General features: G+C 36.4%; 2 protein-coding genes across 5 annotated transcripts; both read right to left on the reverse strand.

The window, feature by feature from the left end:
- Window positions 1-4,019: 4,019 nt before the first annotated feature.
- LOC140800223 (nucleobase-ascorbate transporter 6-like) lies at window positions 4,020-8,348 on the reverse strand. 4 transcript variants are annotated; one of them, XM_073154898.1, is made up of 15 exons: window positions 8,029-8,348; window positions 7,522-7,685; window positions 7,068-7,165; window positions 6,799-6,975; window positions 6,614-6,714; window positions 6,414-6,489; window positions 6,266-6,325; window positions 5,974-6,158; window positions 5,788-5,884; window positions 5,552-5,638; window positions 5,407-5,465; window positions 5,231-5,322; window positions 4,859-4,936; window positions 4,583-4,743; window positions 4,020-4,505 (listed from the first exon to the last, which is right to left on the reverse strand). In XM_073154898.1, the coding sequence occupies exons 2-15, from the start codon at window positions 7,643-7,645 to the stop codon at window positions 4,287-4,289; spliced, it is 1,614 nt and encodes a 537-aa protein (XP_073010999.1). In that variant the 5' UTR covers window positions 7,646-7,685; window positions 8,029-8,348; the 3' UTR covers window positions 4,020-4,286. The 4 variants fall into 4 exon arrangements, with proteins under 4 accessions (XP_073010999.1, XP_073011000.1, XP_073011001.1 ...); XM_073154899.1 differs by having other exon boundaries at window positions 7,801-8,029; XM_073154900.1 differs by lacking the exon at window positions 7,522-7,685 and having other exon boundaries at window positions 8,029-8,119.
- Window positions 8,349-11,768: 3,420 nt separating this feature from the next.
- LOC140799710 (uncharacterized) lies at window positions 11,769-18,462 on the reverse strand. Its single transcript, XM_073154151.1, has 5 exons — window positions 18,267-18,462; window positions 18,017-18,178; window positions 17,692-17,772; window positions 12,277-12,400; window positions 11,769-12,185 (listed from the first exon to the last, which is right to left on the reverse strand). Exons 1-5 carry the CDS (start codon window positions 18,395-18,397, stop codon window positions 12,135-12,137), a joined length of 549 nt encoding a protein of 182 aa, XP_073010252.1. The 5' UTR covers window positions 18,398-18,462; the 3' UTR covers window positions 11,769-12,134.
- Between the last annotated feature and the right edge of the window lie 1,933 nt (window positions 18,463-20,395).

Raw genomic sequence — 20,395 nt, forward strand, 5'->3', positions numbered from 1 at the left:
TATGTATCTCATTTATACTTATTTATGGCTTTATGGCTTGGCTTTGGACCAATTCCTACTTCTTTATGCCATACTCCATGTGGGTCCATAATTTCACTAACTTGTGGCATGCAAAAATATTGATCATAGCAGCCGGCCTACAATATCGCAAATACTATAATACTTTGTTCCTTAGTGCACCACTTGATACCTGGGGGATGATTAAATTATCCTGGGAATCTACTTATCTAAACTTGTTTAATTATCCCATTAGTTTAATATGCTGGCATTAGTCCAAAGCTAATGTCACTAACATGCTTTCTTGATGGCTTTTTGAACCAGGCTAGATTATGTCAGAAAAGAGAGATTAAACTAAGTTAAACAACTCTTGTTAACCAACAACTGCAACCCTTCTTAAACCAAGGTTATTTATTTTATTAATTACTAGATGTCACTAATCTCAAGATAGTTAGCATCAACTACCACACCGAATTTTTAATCGGACGGTGGTTGTACGTTTGTACGATTAGGACCTCTCCTAAATCTCACACACAACTACCAAAAACAATTACCATAACCTCAAGGTTAAGTTAAAATTTAATTATTATTAATATCCTATATGATACTTCGACATGCTAGCTAATTTTATTGTCTTTTTTCCCTAATTTTTTTTTAAAAAAATTTCGATAATCTTGTTTTATTAATGGATTAACCTATCCAATTTGTTCCACATACCCATCTAAATGTCATTAATGAGGCCATGTGCATGTGTTGGAGATCTTGGGGTCACATAACCTCACCTTCATGCGATATCTTGTTGTTCAAATTAACTTCAAAAATATAGGTCTACCATCATCAAAGTTGTATATAATATATATATATATATATATATATATATATATATATATATATATATATATATATATATATATATATATATATAATATTAATATCTCCATCAAAGGGGGCATTAAGAATTTAAGAATATTGACTAAGTATATTATGATGTTTGGACTACTAACTGCCTTGCTAGTTGCTACATAACAAAGTGTGTAGACTTTGGAGTATCCTTCTTGTCACTAATAGTATTATTGGGTGCTATTCTTGCTGGCCCACTTGGATTTGGTTTGATTGAATCCAATTAGAAAATAAAGAATGGTGGTTTTTTTTAATAATATTTTTTCATCGCTTCTGAGCTCGTATGATAGAATTCAAACTCACAACTCTTGCTCTGTTAAAAAAAAGAAAAATCTTACAAAGAATCCGAAGCGATTTTATTTTTCTTCAAAAATAAAAATAAATCTTAGCAAATCTAATATGGTATCAAGACCTTTTATTATTATTTTTACACAAGATAGATTAACCAAAATGTTGGACAACTTTCCAAATTTATTAGTGATTAGGACATGGAATAATTTGTTGGGCTTGGAGTTGGCTTTTGTCTCATTAGGAGACATGGATTCCCATATAAGATGAGCTTGAAAGACTTGAGAAGAATTGCATGAAATAATCAAACCTATTTGTTATGCCTTTTGAGTTCCTTTGGTTTGTTTGGTCCATCCCAATTGATTGCAAGTGGGCCAATTGATGTGCCTTCTTTGTTGTCATGCCATTGCATTACATCCTTGCATGCATTCCTCCCGAGTCCTGGCCCTAGTCTAAGTCTTAGGAAATTACTTCCATTTCACACCTATATTAAAACAAAAACTACGAGGGTACAACAATTACGTGTCAACTCTTTATCGGCATTAATAAGTTCAAATTAATTTATCGTGCTAAATAGATTTTTTTTTTTTATCGTTCATGAGATTGAAGGCTAAATCTGAGCTGGACAAAGGGCTAATCTTTTCTAGATATAGAGATACTTAGACCCCACAAAGATTTTTAGCTGCCTAGTCTAAACTTTGAATCAAACGCCGCTTAGATCTGCTCTAAGCCGTCGCGCTGCCGAGTTCCTCCTCAAAGCTAAGTGCACTATCGAGCCATCAACCGAATTAAATCAAGCCACTAAACTACCAAACAAATTTTCTATAATATTATTTAGGGAGTCGAGCTCATGACATCCTTGGTTATGAGAAAGTTACCTACCAAAATAGGTTAAATAAAAAGGTATAGGGTATAAACGGTAATAAATACATAGGACACGGTGAAAAATGCAAAAGTAGAAGGAAAAAAAAAAAAAACCTCAATAATTGGTTTGGCAGCCAATCAGATGCTGAAAGGAACCAACTATAGGAAGTTCCTGCTGTCCAGGGATGTAGACAATCGGCTCCAAGTCTTATGTGGATGGTCCCATATATGGATTAAACTGAAGCATATCAACTTCTTTTCATAATTGTTTGGATTAATCTCTTTGACCAAGTAATGTAGGAATAATGATGGCTTCAAGGAATTTATAACTCCCACTAATTATGAAGCTTTATTCTCTTTCTTCCTCTCTTCTTTCTCCCATTGCTCCATTTTTAAAAAGATAAGGCCAAACTGAGAGTCTTTTCAGAATAAATCTGGCCTTGGAGAGAGGGACCATTTGATTTTGTGAGTAACACTTTTTTTTTAAAATATAATTTTGTATAATTTTTTAGTTCTAATTATTAATTTATGCTAATTAGATTGAATATTTGTTGAATATGAGCCAACACATTAATCGTAATAGTGAACCGAGCGTCTATTAAATGTGAGCCAACACATTGATCGGGAGAGAACAGACTCTGTGTGTAGGTCAATTCATATTAATCAGATCGAATCGTCCACTAAATATGCGCCAACACATTGATGCTCGAAAGAGAAAATAGAGGTTATATGGGCAATTAATATATTAATGTATATCATAATCTAAATTAGCTTACAATTAATCAAATCTCCTACACAGCAATATCTAATCAGGATTATTCTATTAGATTGCTGCAAAATACTCTTGTCGTCTCCTGAGTATTATTACAAAATCAAATTAAAAAGTTTATAATTTAGCTCAAATAGGGTTGTAATCACAAAATTACTAAAAGTTTCCCATATTTAATTAGAGAAGATTAATGTATCATTAACAGTGCATACAATTTGGATATTTAATTATTGGAGAGAGATGAAAGATAAGGTAAAGGGATTATTCTTTTGCTGAAATATTTTATCGGACAAGAAAGCGTTGACCTTGCAGCAAACTTAGTGCACTCATGAATAGATAGATACCATCAAATGGTGGTATTTGCAAAGCACTTTTGCAATCATGAGAAAGAAAAGAGTGAAGTTTGTGTTGAGTTATATATATATATATAAATGTCCTTATACTTTTGATCCCATGCATTTATCCACATATGCAATTATGCATGATACTTTCTCTTTTGCATTGGGGTCAAAAAGAGTATTATTTTCTCTTCTCTTTTGCAATTATAGATTTTTTATTGCTTAACAGTAAGTCAAATTTAAATAAGAGATAATAAACTATAATTAAGGGTATCTACACGTAATTAAAATTAATCTCTTGCTTGCCACTTAGAGATCTCATGAAATAATATTTTGTAAGGCAGTAAATGAGACTAAGATTTTGCAGCATATATGCTGATCTTATTCAATACTGTTTCATATTTAGCTCAGACTGAGCATGTTCAAATTCACATGGATGCAATTCCAATCTCAAACCTCCTACTCTTTCTTTCAAATCTCTCTACACACACAACAACAGTAACAAAGATCTCTCAATGATCTAATTTGATCACCCAAATCAAGCATAGTATTCTATAAGCACTCAGAATCATACATCACATGCAAGAGATTAATACTAGTGTACAAAACTAACATAAATCAAAGAACAGGAAAGCACTAATTTTTCCACACACAGTTTCTAGTCAGAGGAGCCAACTGCAACACAACTTGCTTTGATTACATTCAATGGTAATGTCCAGAAAATGAAGATATAAACACAGTTTGAATTGTATTTTTCCTAGCATCTCCACTAGTTGTTAAATCAGAACACAACTAAGGGAAAACAAAAGAGAGAAGAAACCGAGAATTTTCGAACATCAACAAGAAAAATGCCAAGAGGAATCTTTAGGACAGAAAGAAACTAGTGAATGATATATATGGATATGGAATGCAAAATTACAGAGCCAAAACTTTTCTGCATTTAATCCATATACATAAAAGAACATACACAAAATAGGAAAATGTAATGGATAAATCCATTAGGATTTCATTTATACCACAGAACCTTCCTTGGGCCAACAAATGGAATGAAATCAACACCATGACATTTGCCCAAAGAACCCTAGATGGCGAGGATACGATAAATCTTCTATACTCCCTTGGCTGCAACCTCATACTGAGGGAAAGAATTTGTTCAGATTAAAAGGCAAGGAGTAGAATTCTTCGCTCCGGGTGTCGGTCCTGAATGACCGGAACCTGTCCCACCAATGATAACCTCTGTCCCTTCTAGTAGCATGGTCATGCCTATGAAGTGTGTTGTCCAAGAAAAACGCCATAAAGCCCGCAACAAATGGCTTTGATGAGAATGTTACATTAATGATATCATTGAACTGTAAAATTGAACAACAATCAGCGAATGGCAACGAGAACTATAGTTAGAAAAAGAATAAGATGGCTTTCTACATACCCATCTAGCACCAGTGTGAACAGGACCATAACCAGCAACAGCTGTATACTCGTTGAAATATTGTGGAACTGATAACCCCATGAAAACAGAGAATCCTAGGATGAACTTAGTCCTGAAGCTATTAAGATTGCAGAACTGAAGGAAGCTGAGACCTGCAGCACCTGTTTATGAATGACAAACAGAGATTATATTACATGAAGTACTCACAAAGTCCTCAAAAGTAATCACCCTCAAGTCAGAGAACAGCAGTAAGCAGTTTCAGATGCCTTGACATACCAACATATGCAAAGAAAAGGCAATATAGAGCTGCAAATATTGGTGCAGGAATGGATGCAAAAACTGCTCCGAATTTTCCTGGAATGACAAGAGAAAATGCAGTAATAAGTCCTGCAAATATAGTAGGTTATATCGTGAAATAACAAAAGCTAACAAACTGTATCTATCATTCTGGGTTCTAACTGTAAGCTACAGTATTACAGTACTTGCACGAAGACAAAGCAATCTGTGTGACTGCGCAACTAATTAAGTGATGTATGGGTCCAGCATCTAAATATCAACAATTACGGCGACGATACATAATTGTCAAATGAGCTATGCCCAAGAAGAGCAATAAAAAAAAATACACTGTAGGCAGCAGAGTAAAATTACCTAAAATAGAGAAGAAAATCATGAACCCAGCAGATATTTGCACAACTCTTCGACTACCAACACGTGTCAAGGCTAGCAATCCAGCATTTTCACTGCAAGACGAGTGAACAAATGATCCATCCAACAAAAGGAAAGGATCTCCAGATACTGAAAAGGGGTGTTTGCCTGACTCTTACACTGACACAGAGGATCCATTTGCAGTTCCAAATAATCCATCCAACAAAATGCCAATTCCCTGGAGACAAAGTTTAGTTCTTTCAGTCATTATGTATTAAAGAACCTGACATAGGACTGCAAGAAATAGTAAGTAGAAGCCTTTACCTGCCAACCAATACCACGGCTAAGAACTGAAGGAGGCACTGGTGTAGCGCTTGCATACCTTGAAACCGCAATGAAAGTACCAGTAGACTACAACATAATCAAAAGTATTAATCAAATACAAGTTAGCAAGATGAGATTAGCAATATTTTCAACCAATGAAGTTGTCAAATGCTGGGAGGAGACAGTTAAAAGTTAGACCACATCTTGCTTCAAGGAAAATAAAGCACAATTCAAACCTCTACAAGGGCAACAAAGGAAGCTGCCATCATCGCAAAAGCTTCACCAGCATCAAATGTCGGTGCTCCCCATTGGAAAGGATATGGAACTCTTATCCTACGATCGCAATTACCAAAAGGCATCATTTAAGTGCCTCTACCATATCATCAGATTCCTTTTCAATTTGGAAATGATAGAGGCCTTACCATGGAGCGCCACCAACAAGACCAGAACGGTCAGTGCGGCAATGCAATTGTGTCTTTGGTGCAGCATGCCTATATGCCCCTCCCACAGTGAGCAAGTATGCATAAAGCCACACAATCGTAACCGTGAATAAGACAGCAAACCGATCAAAGACAGGCTTCTCCGCATGTATAGCATGAGGTATGTACTGCAGAAGATAGGCATAAGAGGATGCAACCAAAATATTTTGATAAGCATGACAGCTTGCTGGATATGCATGTTGTGTGCAACTGTGCATGCTGCTACCACACATACCTGTGAAAAAATTACCAACAGAATTATCTGCGGAAGCCCGATCTCAACACATTTTGCAACCTGAGAGTATATCACATTTCACATCAGTGAAAGCACTAGATAATACCACCATAGTCGTGACACAGAAAAAAGAGAAGGAAAAGCATACCCCAGGAAAACCAAGCTCGTAAAGCCCAAAACCAGCTAGTGCGACCAAAGGAACTGCTGATAATGGACTCAGAAATCTAGAATCATAAAAGAAAGAAAGAAAGAAAGAAAGAAAGAAAGAAAGTATTGGTTTTAGCATATCTTGTTTGGTGTCAGCTATAATGATTCCAAGATTACCAGAGACATCTTTTTCATACTAACCTTGTGACATTGCGCCAAAGGCCACTGAAACCAACTATAATTTGAAGTGTTGAAGCAACAATTAGGGCACCTTGGGTTCCACGCATGATGCGCAGGAATTTCTTAACAACAATATAAACTCGTTAGTCTTATATAAGATGCAGTAGAATAGAACAAAGCTACATTGAAAAAAATCTAGCAGCAACCTCATGAGGGTCTGGTTCATTGCTATAACGACCAGCCAAGATGATAGAGATAGTTGGCACAACAAAGGTATATGATCCTCCAATAACAGCCGGCAGGCGAGTTCCGAAAAAGGTCTGGAACAGGGTATTCAGTCCAGCAACAAATAGCAATGTCTGGACTACTCTCGCTTTCTCATCCTAACAGAACGAAGAGTTGTATCATAAAAAAATTTGGCTAACATAAACTACAATGATCATCTAAAGGACCAAATGAAGAAATTAAGCCTCACATTTCCTCCCCCCATCTGAGGAACAAGTGCTGTTGGAATAATAACAGTTGTGCCCAACATGACCAGAAAATGCTGGAAACCAAGAAGAATGGCCTCAGCTGCATCAGAAAGATCAACAAGAAAAAGGAATCAAGAGCAATGTTAAAAGGAAATAACTATTTGCAATTAAAAATGGCAGCATGGAAGTAAATAAAAGTTTCAGATACTCACAAGAAAAACAGAAAAACTTTAAAAGGACTTTTTACCATGTCATACTTGAAATTATCAGTAAGATTCATAGGATTACATAAAAGATGAAACAATTTAAGAAAAATCATAAAACTTCATCAACTCCCTCAAAAAAGACTCAAATTGGGAGATTTTAACCTCAAATCTTGCAACAACTTCAGAGTAAAACTGAGATAAAAAATAACAAAGAAATGCAAACAAATAATAACAATTGAGAGCGACTCACGCCAGGGAGGAGGGCTGGTGATGCAGTACGAAATATTAGGCAACTGATCCTTCACTGGATGTGGATGCAACTCGTCTTGCTTCGGCGGTGGCGCCGCTCCTCCACCTCCTCCACCTCCTGCCATTCCTTCTCTTCTTCCCTCCTTTTACTCCTCAAAACACCCACTTGAAAAAAGAACAAACACAGAAAAGCTCTCAGACTTTCTCAACTGCAAAACCCAAATGCTCACAAGATTCGGAGACAAAACCAAGAAAACCTAGCCAGATAAGCAAAACCCACCAAGGAAAATGTGTGATTTCGAGATACGAAGGTTCAAAATCCAATCTTTTAGAACTCGAAGGCCAAAAAACACAGAACTCAAATCAGAGGGGGGGAAAAAAAAAAGAAAACAAGACAGCAGTCAAATTCCCAGCAGAGTGAAGACCAACCACAACCAAAAGGAAAAGGAGAGAGAAGAGAAAAAGGAAAAGAAAAAAGAAAAAAGAAAAAAAAGGAAAAAAGCACCACCTTCCCACTACCAACACCCGGATGAGGAAAAAGAGCCTGCAACAAAACAAAACCTCCTCTGCTCCCCACTCTCTCTCTCTCTCTCTCTCTCTCTCTCTCTCTCTCTCTCTCTCTCTCTCTGCAGAAAGGAATCTTCTGCAAACCCTCCCACAGCCCACCACTTCAAAAAAAAAAATTTCCTCCTCTTCCTTTTATCTCTCTTTTCCTATCTCCAAAAGCTGGCTTCACAACGAAGGAAACAGACCATCATCTCTCCACCCAAGAGAAAATAACACCAAAAGGTAATGCAGTGTGAAACTTGGAGAAGCAATGAAAAGATTGATATCTCCTTTGCAATCTTTTACTATTGTCTGTTTCTTTACTCTCTCTCTCCATGAGGCAGAGTGCAGTCGGTTTTCACACTTCAAAATGCAGCAGATGCCAACAAACAGTGTAAAGTTTTGTGCTTTTTCACTGTTGCTGTCATTAAAATACCGCATATTTTTATATTGTAAACAGACCAACGATACGAAAAACTATTTTCTCTCAATTAAAAGATTAACAGGAGAGGGAGGAAAAGATTGCAAACTGACACATTCCTTATCTTGCTGGCTGTCACCAGAGATCAATTATTTGTCTCATAGGAAATGTATAGTGGTAAAATTAGTTGGGTAAAAAGAAAGGAAAATGGTAAAGTTTATCTATTGATGGGGGCTTGATGTGACTCAGATGTCCCGTTCTTTTCTGATAAGGACTTCAGGAACCTTTGTCACTCTATCTTACCTACTACACTTCCAATGCATTCTTTGCCACCATGGGTGGAGTAGAAAGGGAAAGGTTATCCAAATTGAGCACAAATACCCCTCATTATTCCAGTTGGGGATTGATTAAGACGCTTGTTTAGAGTATGGATAACAATATATTCCCCTTTCATTGATATCAAACTTTCAAATATGGGTGAAGCTTCTTGCAAAATTTAAGCTAATAATTTAGACTTTTTTGGGCCCCCTGTGCTGCGGGATAAGAAAAATATTAGGATAAAAATAAAATGAGAATTTACTCCAAGTAAAAATAAGTTTTATTTTAACTTTTTAATGATGTTCGGCTGGGAAAATAATAATAAGTATTAAATTTTTACAAGCTCATAATCTATAAAAATAACTTTTAAAAAAAAATTAATGTTTCATGCCCAAAAACTTTGATTATATATATATGTGCAATTTTAGAAAGCAAACAGAGCCATGCAGCCTAAAAAAATTATAATCAAACAGCAATCAAGAGAGCTACTGACTAACTTAAATCACATGTAATCAATGACATAGACATATATGTTTGTCCTTTGCCAAATTGGTTTCATTTGTTTGGCCATTTGCCCTCTGCCTCCTTACCTACAAGAATTGCCAAAAGCTATCAAGTTGAAAAGGATTGGAGCAAGTGGGCTAATCATAGTTGCTTTGGTGATTAACTGTTGCTAACATCACATGCAGAGTTATTAATTAGGAAGATGGAGTGTAAAGATTAACTTTAGAGAATGAGACAACTAATCAAGTTAATAAGTAGGTGTGGACCATTAATGGGGGTAGATCAGGTGTATTTATTGGAAAATTAGGGGAAGAAAACAGCATACCAACATGCCAGTTGCTTTCGGACAGCACAAATGTTCTTCTATCTTCACGTGTTAACCACCTGCTAACGGGCGAGTGAGGGGAAGACCCGGATCCCATAATAGCAGCTTGTTTTTTTTTATTTTTATCACTAAGAGCCTAAGAGCCCGAAGATTAGACATAGGCGAAATAAATGATTAATCATCATTTGATAGAAATACATTTAGGCCCAACTAAATTTTAAGCAACATATTAAACTGTCTATAGTTTAAACCTCAAATTGTTGCTATTGCTTCGAACAATAGTACTACTGTGTTATCAAACCGAGCTGAGCCATCGAGTTAGGCATTCACATCCAATCACTAAATAATTTTTTTTACCATAATTATTTCAGGTTTTGATCGATCTTATAACCTCCTCGGTCAGAGGGAGGATATCTACCTGCTTTTCTAATATTGGTCGGTAATAACAATTTATTTTGATTAAGATAATCTATTGAGGCTAATTTTATATTTATTATAAAATTTTTAAAAAAACAATAACTGCATTTTAGTGACTTATAATTAACACCTGGTTTGTCGAGCTATTTATAATCTGATCAGCCATTTTTTCTACAAATTTGATTTGTATCATTGAAGTTTCTAAAAAAAAAAAAAAAAACCTCGAAACATATTTTACCTTAATCCAATACTAACCAAATTTACTAAAATGCTGCTGAGAAAAATGTTCTTAAAGTAGTCTGGATTTTGTAAAGGTACTTAGCAATTAGCATTTCTAAACCACAAGGGAAAAGATTAAATAGAAAAATAAGAGTACCTCATGAAGGTTAAAAAGGTAAACCCAGGATTCTTATTTAGATATCAAATTTTTCTAAATAATTTTTTTTTAATGGCGTTCTAATTAAACTGATGTTATTAAAATTTGAGTCTTTATAAACAGAACACTATCTCATTAATCTCATATACTTTCTATGAGTTGTATAATTTAAATAAAATTTACAATAAAACTCCCCTATTCCAACCTTGTATTGCTCTATTGGAATTCACACGTTACATGCCATTCCTGCAACCCAAGACACATGCAAAAAGCCAATTGGTCTCATCTTTTTATACCTTTGCTTCAAAGGGAGCAGAACTCTCTCGATTGGAGCCAATTAGTATGCTATCAAAATTGGGAGCCCACTTGGTAAATGTGATCTAATTCCTGCCCAAATCTGAAGGCTTTAGGTTGAATGATTGGGCTCGTAAACAGAGCTCGTCCTTTCCTTCACCATATCTTATAATTTTTATTTTATTTTTCCCTTCTGGATTTTAGTGGCCAAGATTTTTTTATTTTTATTTTGTTTTTTGGGCATTGCAACGTGGGGTCAAAGTTTGAGCAAGGCATGTGCAAGAGAATTATTCACATAGGAGGTAAGATGGGATGCACATTGGGTGTTGGGACTTTTAAGAAGGTTTTAGTTTAAGTTGTTCTATGTTTTTTTTAAAAAATCTTTCTAACTCTTGTATTTTATTTTCATTATCTCAAAAATAAATCTGAGGTAATTTTAACATAAGCAATAGCTAACAAGATGAAGAACATTTCACTACTTTTTAAATTAAAATTAAAATATCTAAAATTTCTCTCATTGGATTATATTTTATTACGAGGATTTTGATTATTATTGATTTTTGGGTGATGGGACCCCAAGCATGATGTGATATGAGGCGCAAATGGAACGATCAATAACAGTGGAGTCTTGCTACAGAAGTGGTTCAATCATTAGGAACCAGAGAATCTTTGGATGGCATTAATGGCAAGATGATTGAAACTATTCTGTGGCTTGGATTATTGGAACAGAAGTCATTTCTGGAAACATTCTTGCCGTGAAGAATTGAAGATTATTGTTTCGATTTAGTTCGACCAGAGATGATAACGAGATGCCAAGATTAAAGCATCGGCCACGAGAGCCGACCAAGCATATCTCTCTTTCTCTGTTTAATTATTTTAATTCCTTCTTCTAACGGGATTGCCGAAAAGTAGATTTTCTTTTTAATCGATGTAGTAACTCGGGAAAATATTGTTTACTATAGAATGTATTTTCTTTTTGTGCTATTATTTTTCGCAGTGAAGTCATAATATGTACACAAGCAAGAAAGAGTTGCTCTAAAACAAGAGTTCAAAAATATTGCTCCCATGGAAATGACAACTATGTCAACAATAGCATACAATTATTCTGGTTACTTTCTTTCGTTCAGAATCTTTGGCGAATAAAAAGAGGAATACAACACCCAAACACCCACCGTCGAAGTTGTTCCGACTGAAAACAAATGAGACAATGCAAACTGACTCACGGAGCATAGATTTACTAATAGATAAGATTCCATAACGACCCAAAACGTAAGTAGCTAAATAGAATCCTCTGCATGTAGATTTCAAACATAAACGAACCCGGATAATAGATTAAACTTTTATGACTTGTTGGCTATTCTTTGCTCTACAGAAAAGCATGTACCCTAAGAACTTAAACAGTACAGACGACGATCAGAACTGGCCAGGCGCACGAGCTTGCAACCTTTTCCTTTCAAAGTCGAGCTACACGGGGAAAAAAGAGGAACAAATTATCATCAGTTTCCTTTATATCATTCACAGAACTTGGAAACTAATTTGAATTTTGAGGCATTACCACTTTCTTGACTCGATCATTAGCAGCCGGTGTTCCTCCATTGACATTCTCAGGGAGGTACGGGCTGCAGACACGGACCTCGTTCATCACAACGATGTCAGTTTTGTCCCACCGAACTGGAAGCCTGATTGAACAAGTGTGTTTATTATATCTCCGAGTGCAAAAGCTCACGCTTTGAACTGTATCAAATATGTTCTTAAGCTTGGCAGACTTTCTGCAGCCACTTGCAACTACTACAGAATGAGGTTGGACATGCAGAGTGAAGAATAAATTATGAGGACAAAGACATTTCTGATTACAATGGAAAATTGGTTTTGAGAGTGCCGCTATGTTGATTGATATCTCCTTATCCAAGTATCTTAGTACTTAAAAAAAGAAGAAGGTTGCAACTAACTAACCCAGAAAGGTCGAAGGAGATCTGCAACCACATGACAAATAACAGTAATAGTACAATTCACATGGCACATAAATCATAAGTAATCTTAAGCCATGGAAAAGCTCCAACAACCCTAAAAGATTGCGGAGGTGAATAGCATCTTTATAACACTATGACATGTCTTAATTCTCAAGGTTAGATAACCTATGTATTATACAATCATCTTTATTACTCCCACGAAAGTTGTCCATGATCCTCTTCTTAGGCAGCTTTGGTCATTTGGCCCTATATCTGTCCCTTCAAATGGTCCACTAAACAAGAAAAAGAAGAATCCACAGTACTTAGCTGCTTCAACTTTCAACTACTTAGCTGACCCAAAGTCGGAAAAAATGGTTGCTAATGTCTGAGGCCAGAGCATATGATCAGAAAAAAATTGAAAAATCATATTCATCAAAAAAGAAGAAGAAAAAAAAAACTTAGCAATCTTTGCATTAAGCAAGTAGTCATTGAATTTATTGATTCTCTACCGCATGATAGCTCTTAACATTGTACACTTTGCACAAGTAGATCTTATAAACTAAAATCTACTTAAGAAAAACTTGTAAGGTAATATTGAGACATCATTGTACATCCTAAGCAAACTAAAGTACCAGTTCTTATTTTCTTAAAGAATAATCAAGATAAAAATTACATAGAAATTTCACATACAGAAAATCATAGTCATCAACAACTAATCATCATCCAAGCCTCTTCCACCAAATTGTAGCTACAAAAGGAAGGCTGAGAAGAGGATATATAATTATTAAATAATATAGGCAGCTATTAACACAATATCAACCCTCCAAATGTTTGTGCCAGGTTCCTCAAGGGAAGATCAGGGAAGAGGCTTTCATTTTTTCAGTGAAAATATTGTTGCTCAATGGAATGAACAAGCTAGATATATCAGTATCAATATAAAGAAGGGAAAATACAATCTACAGCCATATGGTTTGACCAAAATTCAAAATGTTTCCTTGAACTTTTATTTGTGGCACTTAACTCCTTTACAATCCTAACCTATATGCAACTGTGGCAGTCAGATTTCCACAACTTTTTCAGGTTGTATGGGATGAAGATGTCACTATTAGTGATGTTTGGCCTGAAAGGCAGAATTGGAATCTTAAATACAGAAGAATGCTCTTTGCAAATCTGCTTCTGGAGGAGCAGCAGTTGATTAATTTTGTGGAAAAAAATTGTGATAAGGAAGATAGAGGAAAAGATAAGATTAAGTAGCAGTTTGAGAAAAATAATTTTTTTACAGTAAAATTATTGTACCGATTCCTAAATAATGGAGGTGTGATTTCACGAAATTTGCCTAAGATCTGGAAATTGAAAATTCCTCTAAAAGTTAGAGCGTTCCTCTGGTTGGTTTGTAATAATAGAGTGCTAACTAGAGATAATCTAATTAAACGAGGTTAGACGGGAGCCTCTACTTGTGTCTTCTGTTCAAGGGATGAGACGGTGGATCATTTATTTTTGAGATGCAAATATGATGGCGCTGTACTGCGACAAATGAAAATGGATTTTGGGGATTCACAATCATATAAAACATATAAATGAATGGTTCCAGATTGATAATTTAAAGTTGAACAAAGACAAAAAGAAATGGTGGTATATTTGGTTGAGTGCCTTAATGTGGAGTATTTGGCTGGAACAGAATAATATGATTTTTTAAAATTATGCTAAGTCAATCGATACATTTGAACATAGGGTGACATCCTTGTTCCTATGCTAAGCAAGAACCCAGGGAGAAGATACGGTGAAAAGGGCTCGCAAGCTGACGCAAGACCTTTCGAGAGAGGAGGGGGTGAATCTAGAAGAGAATTGATGCTGCTGTCTCTATGCCTTCTCTATTTTCTGACTAAAAAACCTTATTTTGTTTGTTGTTATGGAATGCTTCGGCGTGTGCTCTTTTGTTAGTAGTTGGTTTTATGTTACTGGTTGTTAGACCTTTTGGTTTATCTTATTTTGTTAGTGGACTGATGTTGGACATTCGGATGGTTTTTGTTAGAAGTTGTTAGCAGGGCCTGGTTGGTGGTCCCTCTGCTGTAACAAGTTTTTCTTGTTTATGATCTTGTGGTGTATCTTGGTGGAAGATCACCACTAATTTAGTTTCAATGAAACAGGGGTTGTGGCCTGATTTGTCAAAAAAAAAAAAAAAACCTATATGCAATTGTCTATTATGAAAAAGACCAAAATACCAATTTTGTTTTACAATAATAATTAATAAAAATTATTTTTGAAAATTATTTCGTCTTATGTTTCTTTAATTTTAATCTTTCTCACTTTTACATTTTAGGCATTACAAACATTCCAAAAGGAAATGATATAAGGGGCAAAGGAGCCAAATGTTTAATGGTTCTAATAGAAATTTGTTTTTACCATTTATTTAGACGGCAAAATTAATGGTTTCATATAAATTAAAACTATAAGGGGGTTTAAGTGATACAAATGAAAGTTTATGAAGGCATTTTGGAATTTGACCTAAAGACAAGGGAGTAAAATGCATTTTTTTCCATATAAAAATCATAAGAAATCAAGATCATAATTCTTGCTCAAATGTTGAGATCCCCCCCTAACCCACTATCTGATTTTTGTCAAAAAAGATATTCAACTAAGAATGAAATGGATACAACATCAATTGTTAAAAACTGAGAAGGTTAAACTCTATTTAAGACCAAGGACACAAAACTATATTTCCCTACCAAGATTGAAATAGAATTGTATATTAAAAATCATCAGATAACTCTCCATTCTCACAAACTCTAACATAAGATGACAAGGCAGAGATATGAAATTATCTACACCTTAATCCAGAACTAAAGATGTAGCAAGCATGGTGGTTATATAATGGCCGCCAAAGCAAGGGCAACAAAGACAACGGTGGCATGTATATTGATGGACGGGAAGATGGTGGCAGTGGTATCGTCATATCGTGGAAGGAAATGAAAAAAAGAAAAAGAGAGGGAAAGAAGGTAGATGTTGATGGCTGGCAGTTGCTTTACATCAGGAGAAGGCCCGTATTTCTCTATGCTGATCAAATACAATCTGCGAACAGCAAACAGAAACTCAGCAACCTTACAGCAACATTAACTAATATATACTATATTTTCCCTATATCTGGGTCAGGTTGGCTTCTTATAGGACAAAATCAAATATGAATTCAAACTGACCTGGGTACTAACTAGTAAGTTGATTGTGGTCAATTTTGGATTTCTACTAAAAGAATTTCCAACCTAAATATAGATGATCAGGTCAATTCTTCAAACAATGGCTCAACTAGATTATTCTTAATGTGCTCTGTACATTAGTCAAGCATGGGGCCCACTAACGAATCCTCATAATTGCTCCTCTTTGCTTCAACCTTTGGTTAAAGAATGTGATTCTATACCAATGTGCCACCTCGTCATGCCAACAAGAAAGAGAAAAGAGAAGAGGAAGAAGTAAAAGAGAGCTACATGAAGCTTACCTACTGATACAACTGCATTTTGTCTGAGGGTTATTCCAAAGGTGCGGATGTACTTCTCAAGAATTTCACAACAGCTTTAAGTGAGATTTGGACTTAAAATAGCAACATAAGGAGGTTTAGGAGACTACTTTAGGCAGAAACTGAAAGAAATTTTTTTTTCTCAATCTTTGTGCTTAGAGATACAAACTTGATTTTTTTAAGCCCCTCTCTGAAATAGGCTACTTAATTGTGAACAAGAAGGGGTGTACATAGCTGTGACTTTTCACATAAAGTTTGTTGTGGACTGACTGGAATCTGGAATGTCCAATATGAAAGGAATAATCTAACAAGGAATAGGAATTTACATGAAGTGGATTACTATGATGCAAGTATGCAACACAGAAGTGACAGAAGTTCACAATAAAGCAGGAATTAACAGACTTCTTTGAAGTATAAAGAAGTGATAATGTATTTAGAAAGAGAATCACTGCAAAAACTCAAGAAGTTAGAAAGAAAGAACAGATATTTCATCTGATCCTTTCTCCAGCAGAATCTCACTGCAGAACAAAAGATGTCAAATTTACTCCACGGACTAATCATCCGAGCATATCCTAATTCCTAAAAGGGGAAATAACACGCTTCAATAGTTCCTCTAACATTGGAAATGTTAACTTAAATGAGATTTGGATGTATGTTTGTCATGTAAGGAGGTACTGTGAATGCAACTAAGTAGAGGATGATTTAGCAATTAGCAGTTGAGGATATTGTTTTTCTGCCTAAGATCTAAGGTAGTAACATAAGTTAGATAACTCTATTGAATGAGAAAGCATTGCTTGTGTTTCAGAATAGATAGGTTGCAACATCACAGTAGGCATATTCCACATGCATGTGGAGAGAAGCTTACAAATGCCTAAGCTCTTGCATGCTATTTTGTAACCTCGTCTGAAATGGCAAGATCTTTTATCTATATCATGTATAATTACACTGCACACATGTAAAACAAATGAAAGAGTTATGCAAAAACGCAACCTGATAATCTCATCAATTTAGAAAGATTATCTGATTATCTTGCAAGGAAATAAATTCACTTTGACAAATAAATCTTCAGGCAGACGGTCCCGTATGTGCATGTAGACAAGTAAATTAGCCGAGCTATTTTCAGCCCAGGTCTGATCAAGCTTGGCTACAACAAATATTTTTAATGGACCAAGCATCTATATAACAGGTCTACAAATATAAATCTTGATGACCCCAATATATATATATATAAAAGGACCAGTTTAGACACCTTCATCAGATGTCTGCATAAGATTCCTACACATGTCACACGACTAGGTGTTGCTTCACCCAACTTTCAACAAATGAAGATTGTTTGTTAACAAATTTGCAATTAGAAAAGCAGCCACAGAGAATTAGGTTCACCTTAGCATAGGGATTAAAAGTTAAGCTTTGTAATGAAAAAATAAAGAGATAAAGTTGATCTATGTTTGCTAAGAACTTGTTATTAACGATGATAAAGAAGAGTCATACTACGATAACAAGTGATACTTACGTCTTGGACAGTGCATCAAATATACTCTGAGCCTTGGCAGTGACACCGACTCCGATCCTCTCAGCTTCAATTTCTGCTTGCCTGCAATACATTCGTCTAGAATTAGGTGTACAAACAAAAATTCAACCATAAAAGGCCTCTTACCAACAAAATAGAACAGAAACAATAAATGGGTCACTTTATTTTTCCTAAAAATTCTTATGAATTTCTGAGAAAAAGGTCAAGTTAACAAAATGGTCTTGCCCCAAAGTTATCATTTTAATCAAATAATGAGGTAAACCATAGAAATAACCTAAATCACGACAAACAAGCCAAGAATCAACACCTCAACGCCGCCTCCTCCCTCGCCTGGACGCCGCCGAGATCAACGAAGCACTTCTTGGGGTCAAGTGGATCTTCCCCTCTTCCCAGCACCGTGAAATCCTTGATATAATTTGCCTTTATGAGTCGAATGTTCTTCCGAGACCCCGCCTTCGAGGTTCCTTCTTGTGATCTCCCCAAGGTCAAGGAAGACAAACCATAGAGACCCAAACAAATCGAGAAAATAAAAAAGAAGGGGATCAAAGCGAAGGATATGAATGACGACGATGTTGGAAGCTCGATCGAAGGTTATGATTTGCCCATCGAATTCGTCGCCGAGGGTTGTTCTGATCGAGAGGAGGCAGCCGATTGCAAACTCTTCGCTGTTGGTCGCGTCCATGGCCATCGCTTCTACTGGTCTCGGCTCGGCATCACAGAGTAATAAGCTTTATTCATTTTTATCCTCACGAATTTTCATTTCACTCACAGACCTATTATTTTATTGAGTTAATTACAGTAACACCCCTGAACTATACTCATTTTTCACGAGAACTCCTAAATTTTTTAGGTTATAATATCCTCCTAAACTTTAAAAAAAATTTAATGTCACCTTTGTATTAGTTTACCGTCAAGGAAATTAGACGAATCAACTTACGTGGCAGTTATATCATAATACAATAGCTGCAAAATGATCAAGATATCATTAGTGGGAAAGAACTTATTTTTATTTTGTTCTAATAATAATGGACAAACAAACCCTCCCTCCCTCATCTTCATCATCCCTCCCAATTATCTCACTCTTTCCTTCCCTCCCTCTCTCTCTCTTTCCCGACGACACTACCGTCCATGACGACGACGATGCATGAGCAGGAGGCGATGGCCTAGTGGAGTAGCAATCGGGTGTCACGGAGCGATGCTCTATTCACGGCAGCGCGACCCCCTCCTCGTTCTCTCCCTCCCTCCTTTTCAATGATGCTACAACCCACAATGACGACGACGATAGCGAGGAAGCAGCAACGCGGTAGAGCAGCGATTGGGGTGCCGTGGGGCGGTGTGCTCTATTCATTGGCGGTGATCCATTTCAACAACAGTGGCAGGTCGAAGGACGACAAGGACAACGGTAGCGGTGATTTACTCTCCCTCCTCGACGATGCTACCACCCACGACAATGGCGACGCATGAGTAGGAGACATGACGTGCGATGGAGCAGCGATTAGGTGCCATAGTAATGGCGCTCTATTCACAGCGCCTCCTTCTACGTTCGCGCCACTGCATCGACTCTGCTACAGAGCAAGTGGCTTTACACAACTTGTGTAGATCCAACATCGCAATCCTTCCGATGAACCTCGCTGTCGTCGCGGCCCTCTTTCGGCGTCGACCTTGCCCTAAAGCTGCTTGAGCTCATCGTCAGCCAGAGTCGTGGCGTCCTTGGCGCACTCGTCGGAGTCATGACGACTTGATCTGAGAAAGAGAGAGAGAGTGGGAGGTGGGCGGTTGGGTTTGCTGAAGGAGGATAGTGAGGTTAAAAAAAACTATAAGTTAGTTAATAGTATTTAAGTAATTTTATAATTTAATTTTATTTTGTTGGCTAAATCGATGAGCTTATTAATTTATTAGGAGTATAGTTTGTCATTACGCGTTTTTCGTTACCGTCGTTATCCGTTTCACTCTACCTTAAAGTTTATGAGTAATATTATAATCTAAAAAAGTTCATAGGGTCTCCGTGAAAATCGAATATAGTTTAGGGGGTGTGTTCACGTAATTAACTCTATTTTATTCCTACTCACACCCTCTCTATTTCCGTAATTTATAAATTAAGCCTTATACTTTCTTAAAAAAAATTAAAATGTCAAGAAACATAATATACTAAATTACTCCCTAATTGTAACCCTAATGCGAAGTAATTAACATTACTACATATAAAGTACATAAGGCGAAGTATATCTCACCTCATTAATTAGTCTATAATTTATCCTATGCCTACACTCTTTCCTAAGAAGCCTAAGTAGGGGCATAATCGAACTCTATTCAAATTAATTTTGAGCCTAAGTCATCTAATCAAGGATCCCAAACTAGAATTAAATTTGGACGGCCTAAAAACAATGGAATTATTAAGCTCGAGTCAAGCCGATGGTGGCTCTAGATTAATTTGACCGCCCTACCCCCCACGGCAATACATACAGTTCCTACCGAAGCAGTTATTGCCCATCACGCGCGCACCACCACCCGTCGTCGGCGCACATTTGCTTTCATCCCCCACCCCTTTCTGAGTTCTGACCCTACTCGTGCGTGCCGCGCGCGTGCGTCCATCCACCCATCCACGAAGTACCCATACTCTCGTCTCTATGCGACCACCTCTTACCCACTGCCCGTGCTGCCCGTCTTTGTCCTACCAAGTTCTCCA

Source organism: Typha latifolia, chromosome 13, assembly GCF_019914945.1.
Source record: "Typha latifolia isolate L0001 chromosome 13, TyphaL0001v2, whole genome shotgun sequence".
NCBI lineage: Eukaryota > Viridiplantae > Streptophyta > Magnoliopsida > Poales > Typhaceae > Typha > Typha latifolia.